General features: G+C 55.7%; 8 protein-coding genes across 8 annotated transcripts; 4 read left to right on the top strand and 4 right to left on the bottom strand.

The window, feature by feature from the left end:
* Positions 1 to 48: 48 nt before the first annotated feature.
* Positions 49 to 1620, bottom strand: ACRALDRAFT_2042164 (uncharacterized protein; the record flags this gene model as incomplete). The annotated part of the gene is made up of 2 exons (XM_071021221.1): positions 49 to 462; positions 595 to 1620. 2 exons carry the CDS (start codon positions 1618 to 1620, stop codon positions 49 to 51), a joined length of 1440 nt encoding a protein of 479 aa, XP_070874940.1.
* A 285-nt stretch (positions 1621 to 1905) lies between these two features.
* On the top strand, positions 1906 to 4486 carry ACRALDRAFT_210933 (uncharacterized protein; the record flags this gene model as incomplete). The annotated part of the gene is made up of 12 exons (XM_071023414.1): positions 1906 to 1951; positions 1990 to 2041; positions 2082 to 2119; positions 2271 to 2295; positions 2424 to 2486; positions 2526 to 2561; positions 2619 to 2679; positions 2732 to 4026; positions 4053 to 4122; positions 4212 to 4314; positions 4387 to 4413; positions 4446 to 4486. 12 exons carry the CDS (start codon positions 1906 to 1908, stop codon positions 4484 to 4486), a joined length of 1857 nt encoding a protein of 618 aa, XP_070874939.1.
* A 250-nt stretch (positions 4487 to 4736) lies between these two features.
* Positions 4737 to 5896, bottom strand: ACRALDRAFT_2027568 (uncharacterized protein; the record flags this gene model as incomplete). Its single annotated transcript, XM_071020473.1, has 8 exons — positions 4737 to 4876; positions 4950 to 5131; positions 5221 to 5335; positions 5402 to 5439; position 5519; positions 5635 to 5675; positions 5795 to 5802; positions 5864 to 5896. The coding sequence occupies 8 exons, from the start codon at positions 5894 to 5896 to the stop codon at positions 4737 to 4739; spliced, it is 558 nt and encodes a 185-aa protein (XP_070874938.1).
* Positions 5897 to 6720: 824 nt separating this feature from the next.
* ACRALDRAFT_210935 (uncharacterized protein) lies at positions 6721 to 7122 on the top strand (the record flags this gene model as incomplete). The annotated part of the gene is made up of 1 exon (XM_071023416.1): positions 6721 to 7122. One exon carries the CDS (start codon positions 6721 to 6723, stop codon positions 7120 to 7122), a length of 402 nt encoding a protein of 133 aa, XP_070874937.1.
* A 164-nt stretch (positions 7123 to 7286) lies between these two features.
* On the top strand, positions 7287 to 8913 carry ACRALDRAFT_2034922 (uncharacterized protein). The gene is made up of 2 exons (XM_071020770.1): positions 7287 to 7865; positions 7951 to 8913. Exons 1-2 carry the CDS (start codon positions 7437 to 7439, stop codon positions 8560 to 8562), a joined length of 1041 nt encoding a protein of 346 aa, XP_070874936.1. The 5' UTR covers positions 7287 to 7436; the 3' UTR covers positions 8563 to 8913.
* Positions 8808 to 9364, bottom strand: ACRALDRAFT_1070913 (uncharacterized protein; the record flags this gene model as incomplete). The annotated part of the gene is made up of 2 exons (XM_071017809.1): positions 8808 to 8867; positions 9005 to 9364. The coding sequence occupies 2 exons, from the start codon at positions 9362 to 9364 to the stop codon at positions 8808 to 8810; spliced, it is 420 nt and encodes a 139-aa protein (XP_070874935.1).
* Positions 9365 to 10102: 738 nt separating this feature from the next.
* ACRALDRAFT_1076666 (uncharacterized protein) lies at positions 10103 to 13457 on the bottom strand. The gene is made up of 3 exons (XM_071018526.1): positions 12578 to 13457; positions 11114 to 12502; positions 10103 to 11031 (listed from the first exon to the last, which is right to left on the bottom strand). The coding sequence occupies exons 1-3, from the start codon at positions 13064 to 13066 to the stop codon at positions 10885 to 10887; spliced, it is 2025 nt and encodes a 674-aa protein (XP_070874934.1). The 5' UTR covers positions 13067 to 13457; the 3' UTR covers positions 10103 to 10884.
* Positions 13458 to 14224: 767 nt separating this feature from the next.
* On the top strand, positions 14225 to 15639 carry ACRALDRAFT_2042160 (uncharacterized protein; the record flags this gene model as incomplete). Its single annotated transcript, XM_071021220.1, has 2 exons — positions 14225 to 14282; positions 14351 to 15639. The coding sequence occupies 2 exons, from the start codon at positions 14225 to 14227 to the stop codon at positions 15637 to 15639; spliced, it is 1347 nt and encodes a 448-aa protein (XP_070874933.1).
* Positions 15640 to 16090: the final 451 nt, after the last annotated feature.

Raw genomic sequence — 16090 nt, 5'->3', positions numbered from 1 at the left:
TAAGTGATCAGCAAGACGGGGACAGGACAGGCTGTCGCAGATTGGTTCCTATACGCTCCCTAGGCCGCGGAGCTCTGCAGCGAGGCTGCCTGTCAAGGTGTCCTCGGTACACGCCCGACCGGGCTGCTGATAGTGTAGTTGTTTTTGCTGAGGGGCCTCGCCGTTTTTGCGCTTCAGTTTGGCTTTCGTCAGCTTGTGGTGGTATTTCCAGACGACGAAGACGACAAGGGTCGATGCGACGGCGCACACCCAGAAGATCCAGAACTGCTCTGCGGCGGCGGTGGGGAGGGACTCCATGGAGAAGACGGAGGCGAAGAATGTCCCCGGGAGGAAGAACATGGTCATCATGGCGATGGATTTCATGGCCTTGCTGTCCTTCGTCGCTGCGGTGGCGAGCTCTGTGTTGAGAGCGGCGAGCTCCGTGTTGCGGGCCGCATCTTCGTGGGTCATCATACTGAATATCTGTTTGCGTTTCGCAGTGTTAGCGGCCGGCTTTCTTCTTCGCCCTCTTTCCTCAACACGCCCCTCGCTTGGCTAGCGTGACGCTGCATATCCCCCACCAAAGACGACCCAAGGGAAACGATGGGAACGCACAACGCTGGATTGGCCCTCGGCCCGGGTTTGGAGATAGATCAAGGAGGTTTCAAGGTCGCTGGTCAGCTTCTTCATGGCGGGCATCAGGGTGAAGAGGTAGTCAAAGTCGGCGTCGCAGCTGGCAGCGAGATCCGGGTGACCTAGTAGGTCGTTCCACTGTGAACTCCGGCGCGGCGTCTCCAAGTATGCGGCCATGGTCTTGAGATAGGCATCGTGCCGGAGCAGGTTGGCCAGGTGGACCCGAATGGTGGCGACTTTCTGGGCGGCACTTGACAGTTTGTGAATGTTCCGACGCTGGGACGAGGACGACGGTTCCGATTCCGACGACTGCGCGCCGAGACCAGGGCCGTGGCCGGTCATGGATTCGATTCTACGAAGGTCGCGAACGGTCAAGAACACGGCTTCCTGGGACATGCGACAGAGATGAATGTACACCATGAAGGCGAGGAAAAACGGGGTCCGGGCATAGGCCTTGTACTTGTGGAGAGTGACATGGAGACGGGCAAAGACCAATGTGCCACGGTCGAGAACAGGGGTGGTCCGTAGGAGGAGGATGGCGTTCGTCCTCATGGTGGTCGGGTTGTAGGACCAGGCCAGCGAGTAGACGTAGGTGCCGATGTAGAAGCTATAGGCATTTCGGTACGGCTCATCGTAGTGGTGGAAGCCGTAGCTGGTCAGGGCGATCTGCTGAAGGACAATGGGGTCGATGTCGAAACGGTCGAATAGGTCGAGGAAGCTGGATCTGTCTGTCATGCCTATGCTGTCGTCCTCGGCGCGGGGGACGATGATGAGCTGCAGGGACGTTTCCGGCTCAGCAGAGGCAGTTGTCGAGACGGAATCCGACGACGATGTCTCTTCTACTTCTCTGAATAACTGATCTTGGCTCACATCTGCAGGTGGCTGTAGTCTCACGGAATGGGCCGTGGCGGTTAGTTTGATAAGCCTGAGAAGGGCGAGCTTGGTTGTTCCCTTGAACTCAGACCGTTCGCCGAATGTGGACCTGGTGAGGAAACGCAGTTCGTCCATTGCAACGAGGCATTCGACGACAGCGGCTCTTATGGCAGGAGTCTTTATGTGATGGTGCAAGGGCAGGCGATAGGACAGTCAGAATATTGTTGTATTGCATGATAGTCCACAAGATGGGAGTTGGCTCATCGGAAGAAGAGAGGGTGAGGTCAAGAGACCGGCGGCCTGGTTTGCATCATGAGCAGGCGATGAACAAGGCGTGTAAAAAGGCAACCCCTGTCTCGCGTCGACCCAGCGGCTGAAGTTGATCCTTTCGGTACCATTGGTTACGGTTCAGCGTGGGGGATGCAAGGAGGTGTCAAGGAGGAGTACCGGTATTTGTACGCCCCCGGTTCACTATTTATTATCCACTCAATCCATTTTTGGAAGGTTACGCGACCGCGTGCATAAGCAAGATCTTGGCCGCATATGCTGCGTACCTGTACCTCACGATAAGCCTTAATCTCTGCAATCAAAACCAGATGTCTTGAGCCACCAAATCACTACTGTTTCTGCCTCTGTATTCATTGACCCTAAGGCATTAAGAATATATAATGTCCTTACGCTAGGTACCCTGTTATATACACTATATAATCCTGATACCCTAGTCACGTGACCTTATCACACACCACGTAATCCTGATACCCTAGTCACGTGACCTTATCACACAGTGCGGAATCCTGATACCCTGGTTACGTGACCTTATCACACACCACGTAATCCTGATTACCTACTCTAACGTGTACAGGTACGTAATATTTACAGCCAAGATCTTGCTTATACACGCGCTCGCGTTACCTTCTTATTTGGGGTTGAGTGGACAGCAAATACCGAACAGGGGGCGTACAAATACCGGTACTCGTCAAGGAGGGATGGTGGGAATTGGAGTGAACTGGTAGGACAGGACAGGGTTGCACACGTGTAAGTATTCTATTTTTGTCTCAGCAGCCTCATGTGGCTCAGTCTGTGGCTAGTGTGCAGAAGGGTGGGGTGGATAAGTCAGCAACAGACATCTCCAGGTACAGTGCCTTATTACTCAGATACGACATCGGAGGAGGGAAGGGCAGGGGCAGAGACAAAGTTAGCACCTTACAATCATGAGCCAATCAACTACCTGCGAAATCGTACTTAGTACCTGGGCGCCGCATCCATCGCGCCCTTCAACACCCAAGCGTCCCATGATCATCCTCAAACATCACCGAGTCAATACGACCATCACACCAAAAACCCATCAGCTCCATCTTTCCATACATCTCCTGTCCGGTCTGTCCTTTCGTCGCCTCCGCCTCCTCCTCCGCCGACCATGCAGGGCTTCAACATGGGCCGCTACGTCCCCCCGGACCTCGAGGGGACAACGACAGGCAACAAGCTCCATTCGAAACTCCCGCCGGGCCGCCGCGCCTCCAAACCAGGCACCCAAACCGTCCGATTCGAGATGCCCTTCGCCGTCTGGTGCGACCACTGCCCCAAGCCCACCCTGATCGGCCAGGGCGTGCGCTTCAACGCCGAGAAGCGCCGCGCGGGGAACTATTACACCACGCCCATCTGGTCCTTCCGCATCCGCCACGCCGACTGCGGCGGCGACCTCGAGCTCCGCACCGACCCGCAGAACACAGCGTACGTGGTCGTCTCGGGCGGGCGGAAACGCGACGACGGGACAGACGAAGAACGGAAAAGGCAACAGCAGGACGGAAGCCTCGTCATCCTCACCGACGCCGAGCGCGAGGCCCTGCGCAAGAGCGCCTTTGCGAGCCTGGAACGCACCATCGAGGACCGCGAGGCCCTGCGTGCCGCCTCCGAGCGCATCGACCAGCTCGAAGACGTGTCGCACCGCCAGTGGGACGACCCGTACGAGCGGAACCGCGCCCTGCGCCGGGCCTTCCGTGTCGGCCGCAAGGAGCGCGAGAAGCAGGCCCTGGCCGACGACGCCCTTCGCGACCGGATCGGAGCGAATATCGAACTGCTCCCTGCCACCGAGGAGGACGCGAGGAGGGCGGCGCTGGTGGACTTTGGGACGGCGCCGGAGGAGGAAGGGGAGGAGGGGGAGGAGGAACAAGAGGAAGGGGTTGGCGTCAAGCGCCGCCGGCCGCACAAGGCGGTAGCGAAACCTCTCTTCGCCACTGCATCGACGGCCGCAGCGTTGCCGAAAGGGACCCCCAAGGCCGACGTGCTGGCTGCGAAACGGCGACAGGGTTTTGTGTCTGAGGTGGTGAGAAACACGCGCGCCGCCCATGACCCCTTTCTGCTGGACAATAGGGCTTTTGGTTCTGCGTCGGGACGAACCCCGGCTCGAATTCCGGGGGTCAAGCGGAAGCGAGCCGTTGATGAGGGAGGCGGCAACGAGAAGACGAGGGCAAACGGCGGCGTACCGAGAGCTGAACCGCCAATACAAGCATCAGCGCCCAAACCTGCTTTGATTAGCTATGGGTCCGACTCGGATTGACGACGATGAGTGGTAATGATTCCACAATCGTTTTCCCTTCTCGTTTCTCTCTTTTGTTTTCCCGACAGCAGGCGTTCAGCGTGTCTTTGGGAGGCCGTTTTCAAGCCTCTCGCTACAACTTAACGAATACATAGATATAGATGATACCCCCCCTGCCGTTCAGTTGCAGGCATGTAATACAAATGGCATTCCATTGACGAGTCTCACCGGGGGAAGTATCCGATCAAGACGAGAGGTCGTTCGCTCTATGAGAAAACAAGAGGAAGCTGGCCGTGCCTATTAACTGCCTATCCGAAAACACGCGCCCAATAAAAGAGCAATCCAATGCACGCATATTCCTAAAGCCCATTCCAAATTCACCAACTTTGCAGGTGCACAAGTCCTCATGCCTCGAGACTACGAGACCTCCAGAAATCTCTGAAGAAATCCGGGCGACGGCCGTAAGACAGCCACCCGGAAGAGGACAAGACGACCAGGCTCAGAAGGGGGTTAGAAAACCCATGGGCAACAAAAAAAAAAGGGGGAGATGGCCAGAGCTCTGCCAACCAAGAAAACCCACCCGCAACCCGCCTGTCTGCTCGACGCTACGGCTGCGAATGCCAACTCCAGTGCACCTAATGACGCCATAATCGCCTATGTAAGATGAGTATCTACCGACGCCCGTTGTTCGTGGGCGTTCTGCCAGGACGAGCGCCTATACATCATCCAGTCGCCCCGCGGGCTGCTCGTCTTCATCGTCCCCGAAGCTTCCCACAGACGACATGTCGTCGTCGTCGCTACTCTCCGCGCCGGCCTCGTCCGCCGCATCCTTGCCGGCGTATTTTTGGACATACTCTGGGTCGACAAGTTAGTACAGGTCCTTATTCATGTCTCCCCCCTTCGAACCACCTCTGGTCGGAAAACGCACCCTTCACCTTCACTTCGTAATTCTTCGGGTCCTTGATCATCATGGCAGCGGCCTCGCCGTTCAACGGATCGGTCGGGTTCGGGTACCGGAGGAGCTGCGGAAGGAAGACCTCGAAAATGTTGATCATGTCAAACATCGGAGACCAAGTCTGATTGATCACATCCAGGCAAACCGAGCCGGACCTACATTGACGACCCGCAGTCAGCTACTTGTTTTGACTCGGGGAGGGGATTATTTGTTTTCGAGCCGGCTGCCTGGGGGGGAGGCTCACAATTCGTCGATGTTCGGGTGGAAGATCCGGTTAACGAAGCCGATGCTGGGCGATTTGTATGGGTATTGGTCCGGAAGTTCGACGTGGATCTTCCACGTGCCGCCTTCAAAGGGAGCTATGGCCGTGTCAGTGACTGATTATGGGAAAACTTCCTTCTTCTACAGGCTGAAGCAGCACTAACTCTCCGTCGGTCCCTTAAACCGGACGTAAAACTCCTGCCTGTTTTTGATTTCAGTTAGATCGGCCGATGGTCGATGACGGGTCTGGGTGGAACGGTCGGTGGTCTTCGGTAGCTTACACTGTGTTCCCAAGGTTAGTCGACAGGCTATCAAGAGTAGACCTGCGCAAGGCATAGATGGGACTTTGGGTTGGCTGTTGCTATGGTGGGTGACGTGAGAGGCAGCAGGGACTTACTGTTATCGTTGACAAGAGTGACCTCATAGTCGCTCATCAGCCTATATCATGAGCGTGAGAAAAAGCCTGGCGAACAAGGATTCGGAAGAAGCATACATCCTGCATCACATCACGTTAGCTAGATGATCTCCAGTACAATGACGGCATGAAGAACACCTACTTCATGACCTGTTCACAGATTAGCATATTAGCCAGTTACCTGTAGACAAAGAGCAGAGAAAGAACCTACATCTGTCTCGATTCTCCGGCGCGGGCTGCTCATGGTGATAGAGCTTTGCAGCGAATGCGTGCGCAGGGGAGACGGGTTGATGGATGTTGAGGCTTGAGATTAATGACGGGTGGCGTGTTGGGATTGGGGAACCCGTGGGGTAGAAGGTTCCAAGTGGCACTGGCTGCGGATTAGACTTAACTTCAGCCAGGGAGGCGGGAACAGTAACGGTGGTAAACAGTGACGAGGTGGTAAGCCGAGAAATATAAAAAGAGAGGAGCCCTGACGATCAAACCGATCGCATAATATGTGGTGGAAGGGAAACAAAGGAGAGGGGGTTCTCAGGCTCTTGGGGATGTCCAACCCAAGTCACGCGCTGGATGATGCCAGAGAGGTACTGATAAGCACGGTGGGGCCAGGTCCGATAAGGTGGTCCGGACTCTGGTTAGTAATGCTTGTACCTATCGTACTTTATCGTACCTTTAGTATGGTATCGTAGGTACACTCTGTTGTATCTGTATGCGGGTAGATCCGGAACTTCTGCTGAGGATACCTAAAAGAGCATGTGACCAGATCGGGTGATGTAAAGTACCTAGGGATTAGATGGAATCCTGTTCGTTCCCTGGATTCAAAGAGTGTGTATGAATATTCCTCTTTCCAACGTTCGTTATACCTATGCTGAAGTACTTCGTTATTCAGCCAGTAGCCAAAGTGGGACACTCAGTGGTGGCCATCTTTTAAGTAAGGGTCTCTTTACGTCATTAATAAGAGACGATGGATTTGAAGTTGGGTACGCTCAAACCCAGCTCGACTCATCGATCCCTAATTACACTGTCGAATTGCATGCTACCCGTAGCGAACCACTGCAATGGTGACTAATGTTTGGGTTGCGGGATCCATGTGGCAAGCTTCCCTTGGCAAATGTCAGCCAGTTGCAACGCAACGCATCCTACGGTGACTCAGTCTGGAATCAATTCGTACGATACCACTTATCAACAAAGAATGAGGTAAAAAGACAAAGGCCCGGAGCTTCGGACGGGTTTCGCTCTTGGGGGAAATACCCGCCCCTCCCTCGCTCCGGCACCAAAACGCCGAAGCCGGCGAGTGCCTCGGCACGAGCAGATTATGTCAGCATGTACTTGTATAAGCATTTCTGCCTCGTCCGTCTCAATGATTGGATGAAAAGAGACGAGGACCCGGTATTCCTTCTAGAAGTCTCGCCCCTGAAAGGGATTTTGGCAAGTCACTTCCCTTTTTGGGGCGACAACTGGCCCCGCTAAGAGGAGAGAAAAGGGAAAAAAAGAACTCCAGGGGCGTTTCTGGAGATACTCATTTCTACGCAGCAAAAACTATCATGACCTCGGGGGAATAAAATAAAACTGCTCGGTTGCGGATTCGCTTCTTCCTTCGCTCCTACAAGATTTTTAAACTTTTTTTTTCTTTTCTTCGCGACTAAGCGTATAGCATTAGACCCAACTCCGACCTAATACTCTTTACTCCTTTTTTCACCCCTCCTCTTCCCCTGTCACACATCCATCACTTATAAGTCCTTGTACCTTTTTTGGAAAGTATCAGGTACATCTGTGTTGCACGGATGTCTCACCCAATAAGAAGTACCGTGGCAAGGTCGTGCGCTTCGGCCCTGCGATGCACGCGACCGTCGACCAGCACCGTCCGGCCTCCGTACTTTTATTCCCTTTTGCCGCAACACAACCCCACTCGGTACAACCACCCACGATGGAGCTCGCATTCCCCCATGGGCACGCCCTCCGCAACACCGCGTAAGAAGGTCACGCTGGGGACGCTACGCAGCCTGTACAGGAAGGGCGAGCCGATCACCGTCATCACGGCGCACGACTTCCCCAGTGCTTACGTCGGGGATGCCGCCGGCATGGACATGATCCTCGTCGGCGACAGCCTGGCGATGGTGGCTCTGGGCATGGAGGACACGAGCGAAGTTGTAATGGAGGAGATGCTGTTGCATTGTCGGTCCGTCGCTCGAGCCACCAAGGCCGCCTTTACGGTGCGTAAAAGATGGCCGGCACCATGGCCCCTCCCCTCTCCAAGACACTCACTCCATAGACGTTCTTGCTAATATGCGACAACAGGTTGGCGACTTGCCAATGGGCACATACGAGGTTTCGCCGGAGCAAGCATTGGAGACGGCCATTCGGTTCATCAAGGAGGGCCGGGTCCAGTCGGTCAAGCTCGAAGGAGGCAAGGAGATGGCGCCAACGATTCAAAAGATCACGTCGGCCGGCATTCCCGTCCTCGGCCACGTGGGGCTCACGCCGCAGCGGCAGAACGCGCTGGGAGGATTCCGGGTGCAGGGCAAGACGTCCGGGGGGGCCATGAAGGTCCTGGAGGACGCGCTCGCGGTACAGGAAGCCGGAGCGTACGCCATGGTGCTGGAGGCGGTGCCGGCCGAGGTGGCGGCGCTCGTGACGCAAAAGGTCTCGATTCCTACCATCGGCATCGGGGCCGGGAACGGTTGCTCGGGTCAGGTGCTCGTGCAAGTGGACATGACGGGCAACTTCCCACCCGGCAGGTTCCTCCCCAAGTTTGTCAAAAAGTACGGTGATGTGTGGGGCGAGAGCTTGCGCGCCATTGAAACGTACAGGGATGAGGTCAAGACTCGGCAATATCCTGGGCCGGAGCATACTTATCCGATTTCCAAGGAGGAACTGGAGGCTTTCTCAAGTGCGGTGGAAAAGCTATGAGGTGGGCCGTCAGTGAGGGTACTGGAGGGAATAGAAAGAAAAACTGGATGGGAGGAGGTAATGGGAGGGAAGATAAGGGTCGCTTACAACGGGGATTTGGGCCATCTATGGGCGGCAGCATTGAGCATGAAGCATGAAGCGGAGCATCCATGAATCGCATGGTTTTCTTTTTCTGGAGGGCGCTTTTTCAAAAGCTTGGGATACCATTCTGTTTCGAGCATCTCGGTCTCGTTTGCTCTCCCTCTTCAGGATGGGCGGGACGGGATGGTCTCATCCTCGTCCTCTGTTCCATCCTCAGCCAAAGGCTGGAGTCATAGAATAGGATACGACAAGCTGATCATTCATATCCTTGAAGCACTTGGCGAGAGTTACTGTCAATACTCATCCCGGCTGTGCCTAAATAACCGTAGATCCAAATTGACGCGCCAGAGAGAAGACATACAGAGTGCAAGTTCCCGACGACCTCGTCGAGAGAAGGAGCAAAGGCGCTGTTGATGTAGAGGAACACGCTGTCGGTATCTTGGACCTTCAGACGCCTCCTGAGCCAGGAAACGATGGCTTCGAATTTCTGGGCGGAGCTGATCTTGAAAGTGGCCCGGGCGAGGGCGGGGGCGTTGCCGATGGGCTTAAAGTGAACAATGACCTTTTCCTGGGGGAACTGGACGGCCGAAGCGAGTGCGGCGGCGACATCGCGGGGCTGGGCAGTTAATATGGCGGAGGCGGTCATGGTCAAGGGAATGCCGGGCGATGGCGGCCTATCTGCGATGCCAGAGTCCGATGGGGATGAAGGATCGGAAGCCATTTTGTGTGAGTGTCTCGATGAGCTTGTCGGGTGAGCGTGAGCAGCGGGTTCGGACGCCGTGTGTGAACTGGTGAGATGAGAAGATGCTGAAGAACCCCAGTAGTTCTAGTGAGTGTTTGAGTCGAGCCTCGAACCTGATAGAGTGTGGATGTCGAAGAAGAAGAAGAAGAACAGCGTAGGTCACCGGGACATATTCGTAGGAGGAGGTGAGCATGAACACATTTGAGTTACAGTACCTTCAGTTACGGTGATGTATCCGTACCAGAGGTACAGGTTATCTCAGGGGGCTTAGACTTCCCTAGTGTGGCTAGTGGTGGCACGGGTATATGAGACGATAGGATACAATTAGGTAAGCGTGGTTGGACATGCCACCGATGCTAGTGATATCAAGTTCACAGGATTTTGGCACACAGAAAAGAGAGTTCCACAGAGTCAATCGAATAACAGATCGAACGCCTATCATCGTACAATAGATTGTGCCACGCTGTTTTGTGCAACAGTGAGGTGTTGAGAGGATTTTGCTGTATTTTAAGGCTCCCTATAGTCCTAAAGAGATAGTCCTAAAGAGAAAAAAGCTTTTACCGACCCAATGTTAGATTATGGCGTTGGCGGACGCATCATTAGTCGTCCAAAGCAGACACATTATATCGATGTGGCTTGTCTTGATTCTCATCTTAGGCCGTCAAAGCAAGAGGAAGCTTCAAGGTGACAAGCTAGACGCGCTTGGGCGAGCATCAAGGTAAATGGGGTTGATAGACCCTCGGAAAAATTCACCTTTACTTCATTCATGTGTAACATACGAATCCCGACTGCTGTCAGCAGGTCGGTAAATCTACACGTAGTTCCATTTCACCCTCAAGGCGAGACGATCATGACAAGATCTCGTTCTCGAACCCCGGGCCCCTCTGTGCCACCCACCCAATGCCGAAAAACTCGGTGCCGGCCACATCATCCCAGAAGCCCCAATGCCACCCACCCACCAGCGGACTACCGCATCCCCTCCCACCTCGCATGTCAACTCCCAATACGCAGACCTGATAAAGCCCTCAAACGAAAGTCGAGAAGAAGAACCCCTGAAACCCCGGAGAATGAATCGCCCCAAAAAACTGGGGTATATATGTAAATGCTTCACGCCGTGCGCCTTGGATGTCCATGCCATGCGTTCAGTGCCTGTCCGCCTGGGCGAAAAATGGAGAAAACCCCCGACCGAAGAGAAACATAAACCAGAGGAAGTAAAAAGGGAGGCCTTTGAAAGAGGTCTCATGCTGAACCGAGTGGTATCACTGGCTATGCAGGAAGCAGAAGCAGTTGTGGCTCGCAAGAAGAATGATAGAAGAGACGGCAAAAAGATGACGGATCAATGGCTTTCGGTTCGCGCGTTTTCGGGTCCATGACAGGAGGTATAGCAGGGTCGTAGCAAGTCACGCCAACAAGGGGATGGAGTCGAAGCGTCGGGAAACGTTGGGCCACCCCTTGTTCATCGACCATCGTAGTGTGGACAGCCGGACAACCATGCAGTCTTACTCACGGTAGGGCTTCCGACCAAAATCCTCCCCATCACCAGCGGGGAACTTGGGAACCCGTTTCAGCTGCGTTAACAGCTCGTCCAGCTCGCCCCAGTTGTCATCGTTTTCGGCAAACTTGCGATGCTTGCGAGAGACGATGTGCTACGAAGAAACCTATTAGCCAAATGGAGAAAGAACGCCAAACCCCCACAAGAAGGGTCATGGTGCATTCAAGTCTGCTTACCTCGTCAAAGTCCCTGAACTTGTCCTGGCAGTTCTCGCAGTAGCCAGGCTTCAGATCACGCTTGCTCTTCTGCAGAGGAGCGGCTGCCTGGGTCTTGGAGGCGGCACGAGCATGTTTCAGTTCGCCGCCGCTCTTCCCAGCGTCCTCCTCGATGAGTTCCAGCCTCCGGCTCGTGGCCCGAATCGTGCCCGTCGATCTACTAGATGCGACATCCAGACTGAATTCGGGCCGACGAGAGCTCAACTCGTGCGAGTTGGAGGCGCCGCGTTGAAGAACCTGCCGCTGCAGGCCATGGACTTCCTTGCTCGTTCCTGCCTTGGCGGCACCGACCCCGGAGGCCGACGAGATCATCTGCGATCGGATGGCCGAAGTCACGTTCGCCGGCTGGACACCCGACGCAACCGGCTCACCCGCCAAGAGACGACCGGCTGGCGCTCGGCTCGTGAACCCCATCTGAATGGGGCCGGCGGCGGGGGCGGCATCGGCCTGCCTGGCATTCGGTGGCTGAAACACTATCTCGGCCGGCTTGGCGCCGGTGCGGGCTGCCTGGTTGGGACCATCCTGCATCTCGGTCAAGGTGCGCTTGGCGCCGATGACTGACTTGGTGGCAGTCGGCTCACGAGTCTGCAAAGACGGGGCCGCCGCACGAGACTCGGCTGTCCGCTTGTTGGCGGCACGTTCCTTTTCCTGCGCCCGGGCCATTCGGGACTCCCTGTCCTGCGGGCTGACTTCCTCGACAAAGGGGCACCGACCTTCGGTGACGGTCCGGAACTGGGGCCATTCCCCCTCGTATTTCTGGCTCACCCTGGGATACTCCCTCACCATGATGGGTTTTTGTTTCTCATCCATATCGTAGACATAAATGTGAGGGCCCTTGAAGTGAATGAGCTCCCGGCTTGCAACCGTGGGGTCACGGTCCGAGGGGCCGTTGAGGCGTTCGTATCGCAGGAGCCTGGACAGCATGGGCTCGTCATTTGGCCTTATCCTCCACGGGGCGAGGCGAGAGGTTCCGTCTCCCCTGACACCCTGAGCAGCAGCGTGAGGATCCGGCTGCAACAGGATATCCAACATTCTCTGGAATTTCTCGAGGGGCCAAATCTTCTTCCCCATTTCACGGGCTTTGAAGAGCACGTCATTGTTCCGGACAGTCCTGGGACGCCGAAGGCCGTCGTCTTGGGCGTGGGGCTGGGCTCGCCTCGAGGCTGTCTCGAACAAACGACGCCTCGGGTTGGTGGACCGATCGAGGAGGAGAGATGGGTTGATCGTTTGAGGCTGCTCTTCCGGATGGGGCTCTTCGCGAAGGGCTGCCTGAGCAACCTCTTGTTCGGTTGGGATCGGACGGGTCGTGACAACATGCGTGATGTCGTTTGAAAAGAATCGTTCCTCACGCTACATTTGGAAAGAAACATCCCCGTCAGTTGCCTTGCATTATCACGCCAGAAAGAACCCGGACCGGCTACTTACAGCACCGAGACTGGTAGCGTGTTTCGATATTTTGGCCCTGACATCTTCCGAGATACTCTCAAAGTAGAAGACCATTTTGGGGAAACGAGCAAGATATTCGGTCCGCCATTGCCGGATCCTCTCGATATTGGCATCATGCTGTTGGGGGGCATACTGGGCGCTTTTTGCACTGGTCGTGGTGGTAGTAGATGTAGTCGAGCGAGTAACCCGCTGAGGGAGGGTCCTGTTGATATTGATTTTGGTGGGAGACCGAAGCTGACGTTGGGAGCCAGCATCGAGCATCTGTTTCTTCAACGGCGGAGGTTGGCCGTACAACTCCTCACGTTGGATGTTGGCATGGGAACGCTTCTGTTTGGCCTGGGCCAGAGCTGAAGCACCTCGCAATGGTGAGTTGGCGACATTGGGATTGTTGGACAGGGGAGTCCGTCTCGTGCTCGTCGACATGACGGAGAACGGGTCATGAGAGGAAGATAGAGATATGGTTGCCATAAAAAATGCCCAATCAGAAATACTGTTGGGGGTGAAGAGGGAAGAAGAGAGAGAAGACGGAAGGGTACAAGGGCGGTATGAAAAAGGTGAAGAAGTCCCTTCTATGTATGTTGACTTGGGGTATGTGGGAGAGGTAGAGGGAAGTGTTCTGGGTGGAAGCTCAAGCTCTCTGTCTGTCTCTCTCTCTCTCCCCTGGATGGGCACGCGACGTGCAGAGGCAACACGTCTCAACCGCGTACTGAGTCAGACATGCACGAAAAAGGGTCAAGAAGGCATTAATGAATGGAGAAAGGACGCCTAACAGATTTGACGCCCGACAGGTGGGAAGAAAGGGGAGCAATTAGGAGGATGTGCAAGTCGAGGTGGGTGTGTTTGGTGGTGGATGGGAAGGTTGACCGATGAAGTGGGAGGAAGAGCTTTGGGGAAGTTCGGTCGTCGACGTTTTGCTGTGTGCCGGAAAGCGCGTGTGCTGGAGGGCCGCCCCCACTTACTTCGTAACGGTTGGAGAAGAAGAACAACAGCGCTAATCCAGGTTGGGCGCACCACATAACATGCACGGGCCACATTCCGCTCCAGCAACCACCCAAAAGGGAACCCGTCCGGCCCGGGGTTACCTTACGCCGCTGTGGGGTCAGCCTCACCACACTGTAACACACTGTAATGGTGCTGCCTTCAGGGCGTTTTACAGCGACTCTACACTGTACTCTCACTGAGATATAGCGTCTCTCTGTGCCTGAAGACACGCTTTTAGTTCCTTGACATGCCGTGACGGCGTAGTCGTGTACTGTCCACACGGCTGAAAACCTGAAGATCCTACCAAGGGCGTTAGACAGTCGACACGACGAGGAACAAGAACCGACCGGACAGATTCCGAAGCACGAATCTCATAGGACATTAGTCACCAGAGGAATCTCTTTCCCATGCTCCTGGCTCACTCCGTCATCTTATTATCACCATCCCTAGTCCCCATCTCGGTCCCTCTACATAGAGGCACCTGTCTAGCTCGTCATGAGCTTCACGAGTTTAGCTCGGTGTAGCCGACAGAGCTTGAAGAAGCTTGCTGTGGCGACATCTCGCCACGCCCTACCTCGAACTAGAGTCGCCCAACCGCATATCTGGTCTCCATCTCGAAGCTATGCGTCCATATCAGCAGCTGATATGCAATTCGGCCAACCGGTCCATGAGACGCACCCTCACATTCTAAAACCCGGTGAAAGTGCGTGAGCGCTCTCCCTTTATCTCACTCCAATCTTGCTATTACTCACTTTCCATTCCTTCACCTAGTCACACCCGGCATCACCGCTCAAGAATACTGGGACCGTCGAGCGAGCCTCGCCCAGCGCCTACCCGAAGGTGCCGTCGCCATTCTCACGGCCGCTGACGTCAAGTATCGCTCGGGAGCCGTCTTCCACGCCTACCGCCAGGAGAGCAACTTCCTCTACCTCACCGGTTGGAACGAGCCCGAATCCGTCGCCGTCATCCGCAACACGGGCAAGGAATGGGGAGACTTTGTCTTTCACCTCTTCTGCCAGCCCAAGGACCCGGCCGTCGAGCAATGGAACGGCGCGCGCAACGGGGTACAGGCCGCCACCGACATATTCAACGCCGACCACGCCGCCGAGATCACCCGCCTCGACATGATCCTGCCCGATCTCGTCAAGGGAGCCTCCCAGGTCTTCGCCGACATGGGCGAGCCGGGCCGCCCCGGCTCCGAGAGCAGCATCTGGTCCCGTCTCCGCCGCTCCGGTAGCTCCCCCGGGTGGCCCTCGGCCATATCCGCCCTCTACCCGCACATGAACGCCCTGCGCGCCATCAAATCGCCCGCCGAGATAGCCAACATGCGCAGGGCCGGCCAGATCTCCGGCCGCGTCATTACGGACGCCATGCGCCGGTCCTGGACCAGCGAGAAGGATCTCCACGCCTTCCTGGACTACCGCTTCACCGTCGACGGCTGCGACGGCCCCGCCTACATCCCCGTAGTCGGCGGCGGGAAAAACGGCCTCTGCATCCACTACGTCGTAAACAACGCGCCCCTCCGCCCGGGCGAGACGGTCCTCATCGATGCCGGAGGCGAGTACGGCACCTACGTCACCGACATTTCCCGCGCCTGGCCCCTGGACGGCCGCTTCACCCCGGCCCAGCGCGACCTCTACGAAGCCGTCCTCCGGGTCCAACGCGACTCGGTCGCCCTCTGCCGTGCCAACGCCGGCCTTTCCCTGGACGACATCCACGCGCGTACCGCCGCGGCCCTCCTTCAAGAGCTCCGCGACATCGGCTTCGACGGCCTCACGCCGCGCGACCTCGACATCCTCTTCCCTCACCATGTCGGCCACTACATCGGCCTCGATGTACACGACGTACCAGGCTACGGACGTCGTGTGCCGCTCCGCTCGGGCCACTGTGTCACCATCGAGCCGGGCATCTACGTCCCCGACGAGGACCGGTGGCCGAAACACTTTCGTGGAATGGCATTCCGCATCGAGGACAGTATCTGCGTGGATGAGACGTCGGCTTTCAATTTGACGACCGAAGCGGTCAAGGAGGTGGTCGATATTGAAGCCCTGCGTGACTGAACAAAGGAAGAAAGAAATGTCAAGGAGAGTGGCGGGGATATCCCCTTGGCGTGTAAGATTTCGAGTCCTGTATATTACTTCCTTGTATTCTTCCTCCGATGTGACCACGGCGACACTACATCGCCAGGATGAATTATTAGATGCCACCAGAATTAGCCACACATGTATGAGCATAGACTTGAGAGGTTTTATTAGTTATACGTTGCACCTCAAAAGGGTGCTATCCTGACATAGAACGGTCCGTATGGTCAGTTCTGGATGCTCGCCAAAGCAATCGTAGCGTTTTAATTCTATTCTCCTTTCTTCCGCTGGTTCAAGGAAACCCCAGGTCTTCCATCTTTTATAATCTTCGCCCAAAATAAGAACTCCGGGGACATGAAATGTTTCGTGCGCGCAGGGGAGTGTGAAGATGTATGAAGTACAGTCGGGAGATATTCGACCCTCGCAAAGC

This window comes from Sodiomyces alcalophilus (genome assembly GCF_042370955.1).
Source record: "Sodiomyces alcalophilus JCM 7366 unplaced genomic scaffold ACRALscaffold_4, whole genome shotgun sequence".
Taxonomy (NCBI): domain Eukaryota; kingdom Fungi; phylum Ascomycota; class Sordariomycetes; order Glomerellales; family Plectosphaerellaceae; genus Sodiomyces; species Sodiomyces alcalophilus.
Note: the sequence above shows the minus strand (reverse complement) of the source record. Positions and strands in the feature narration are given on the sequence as shown.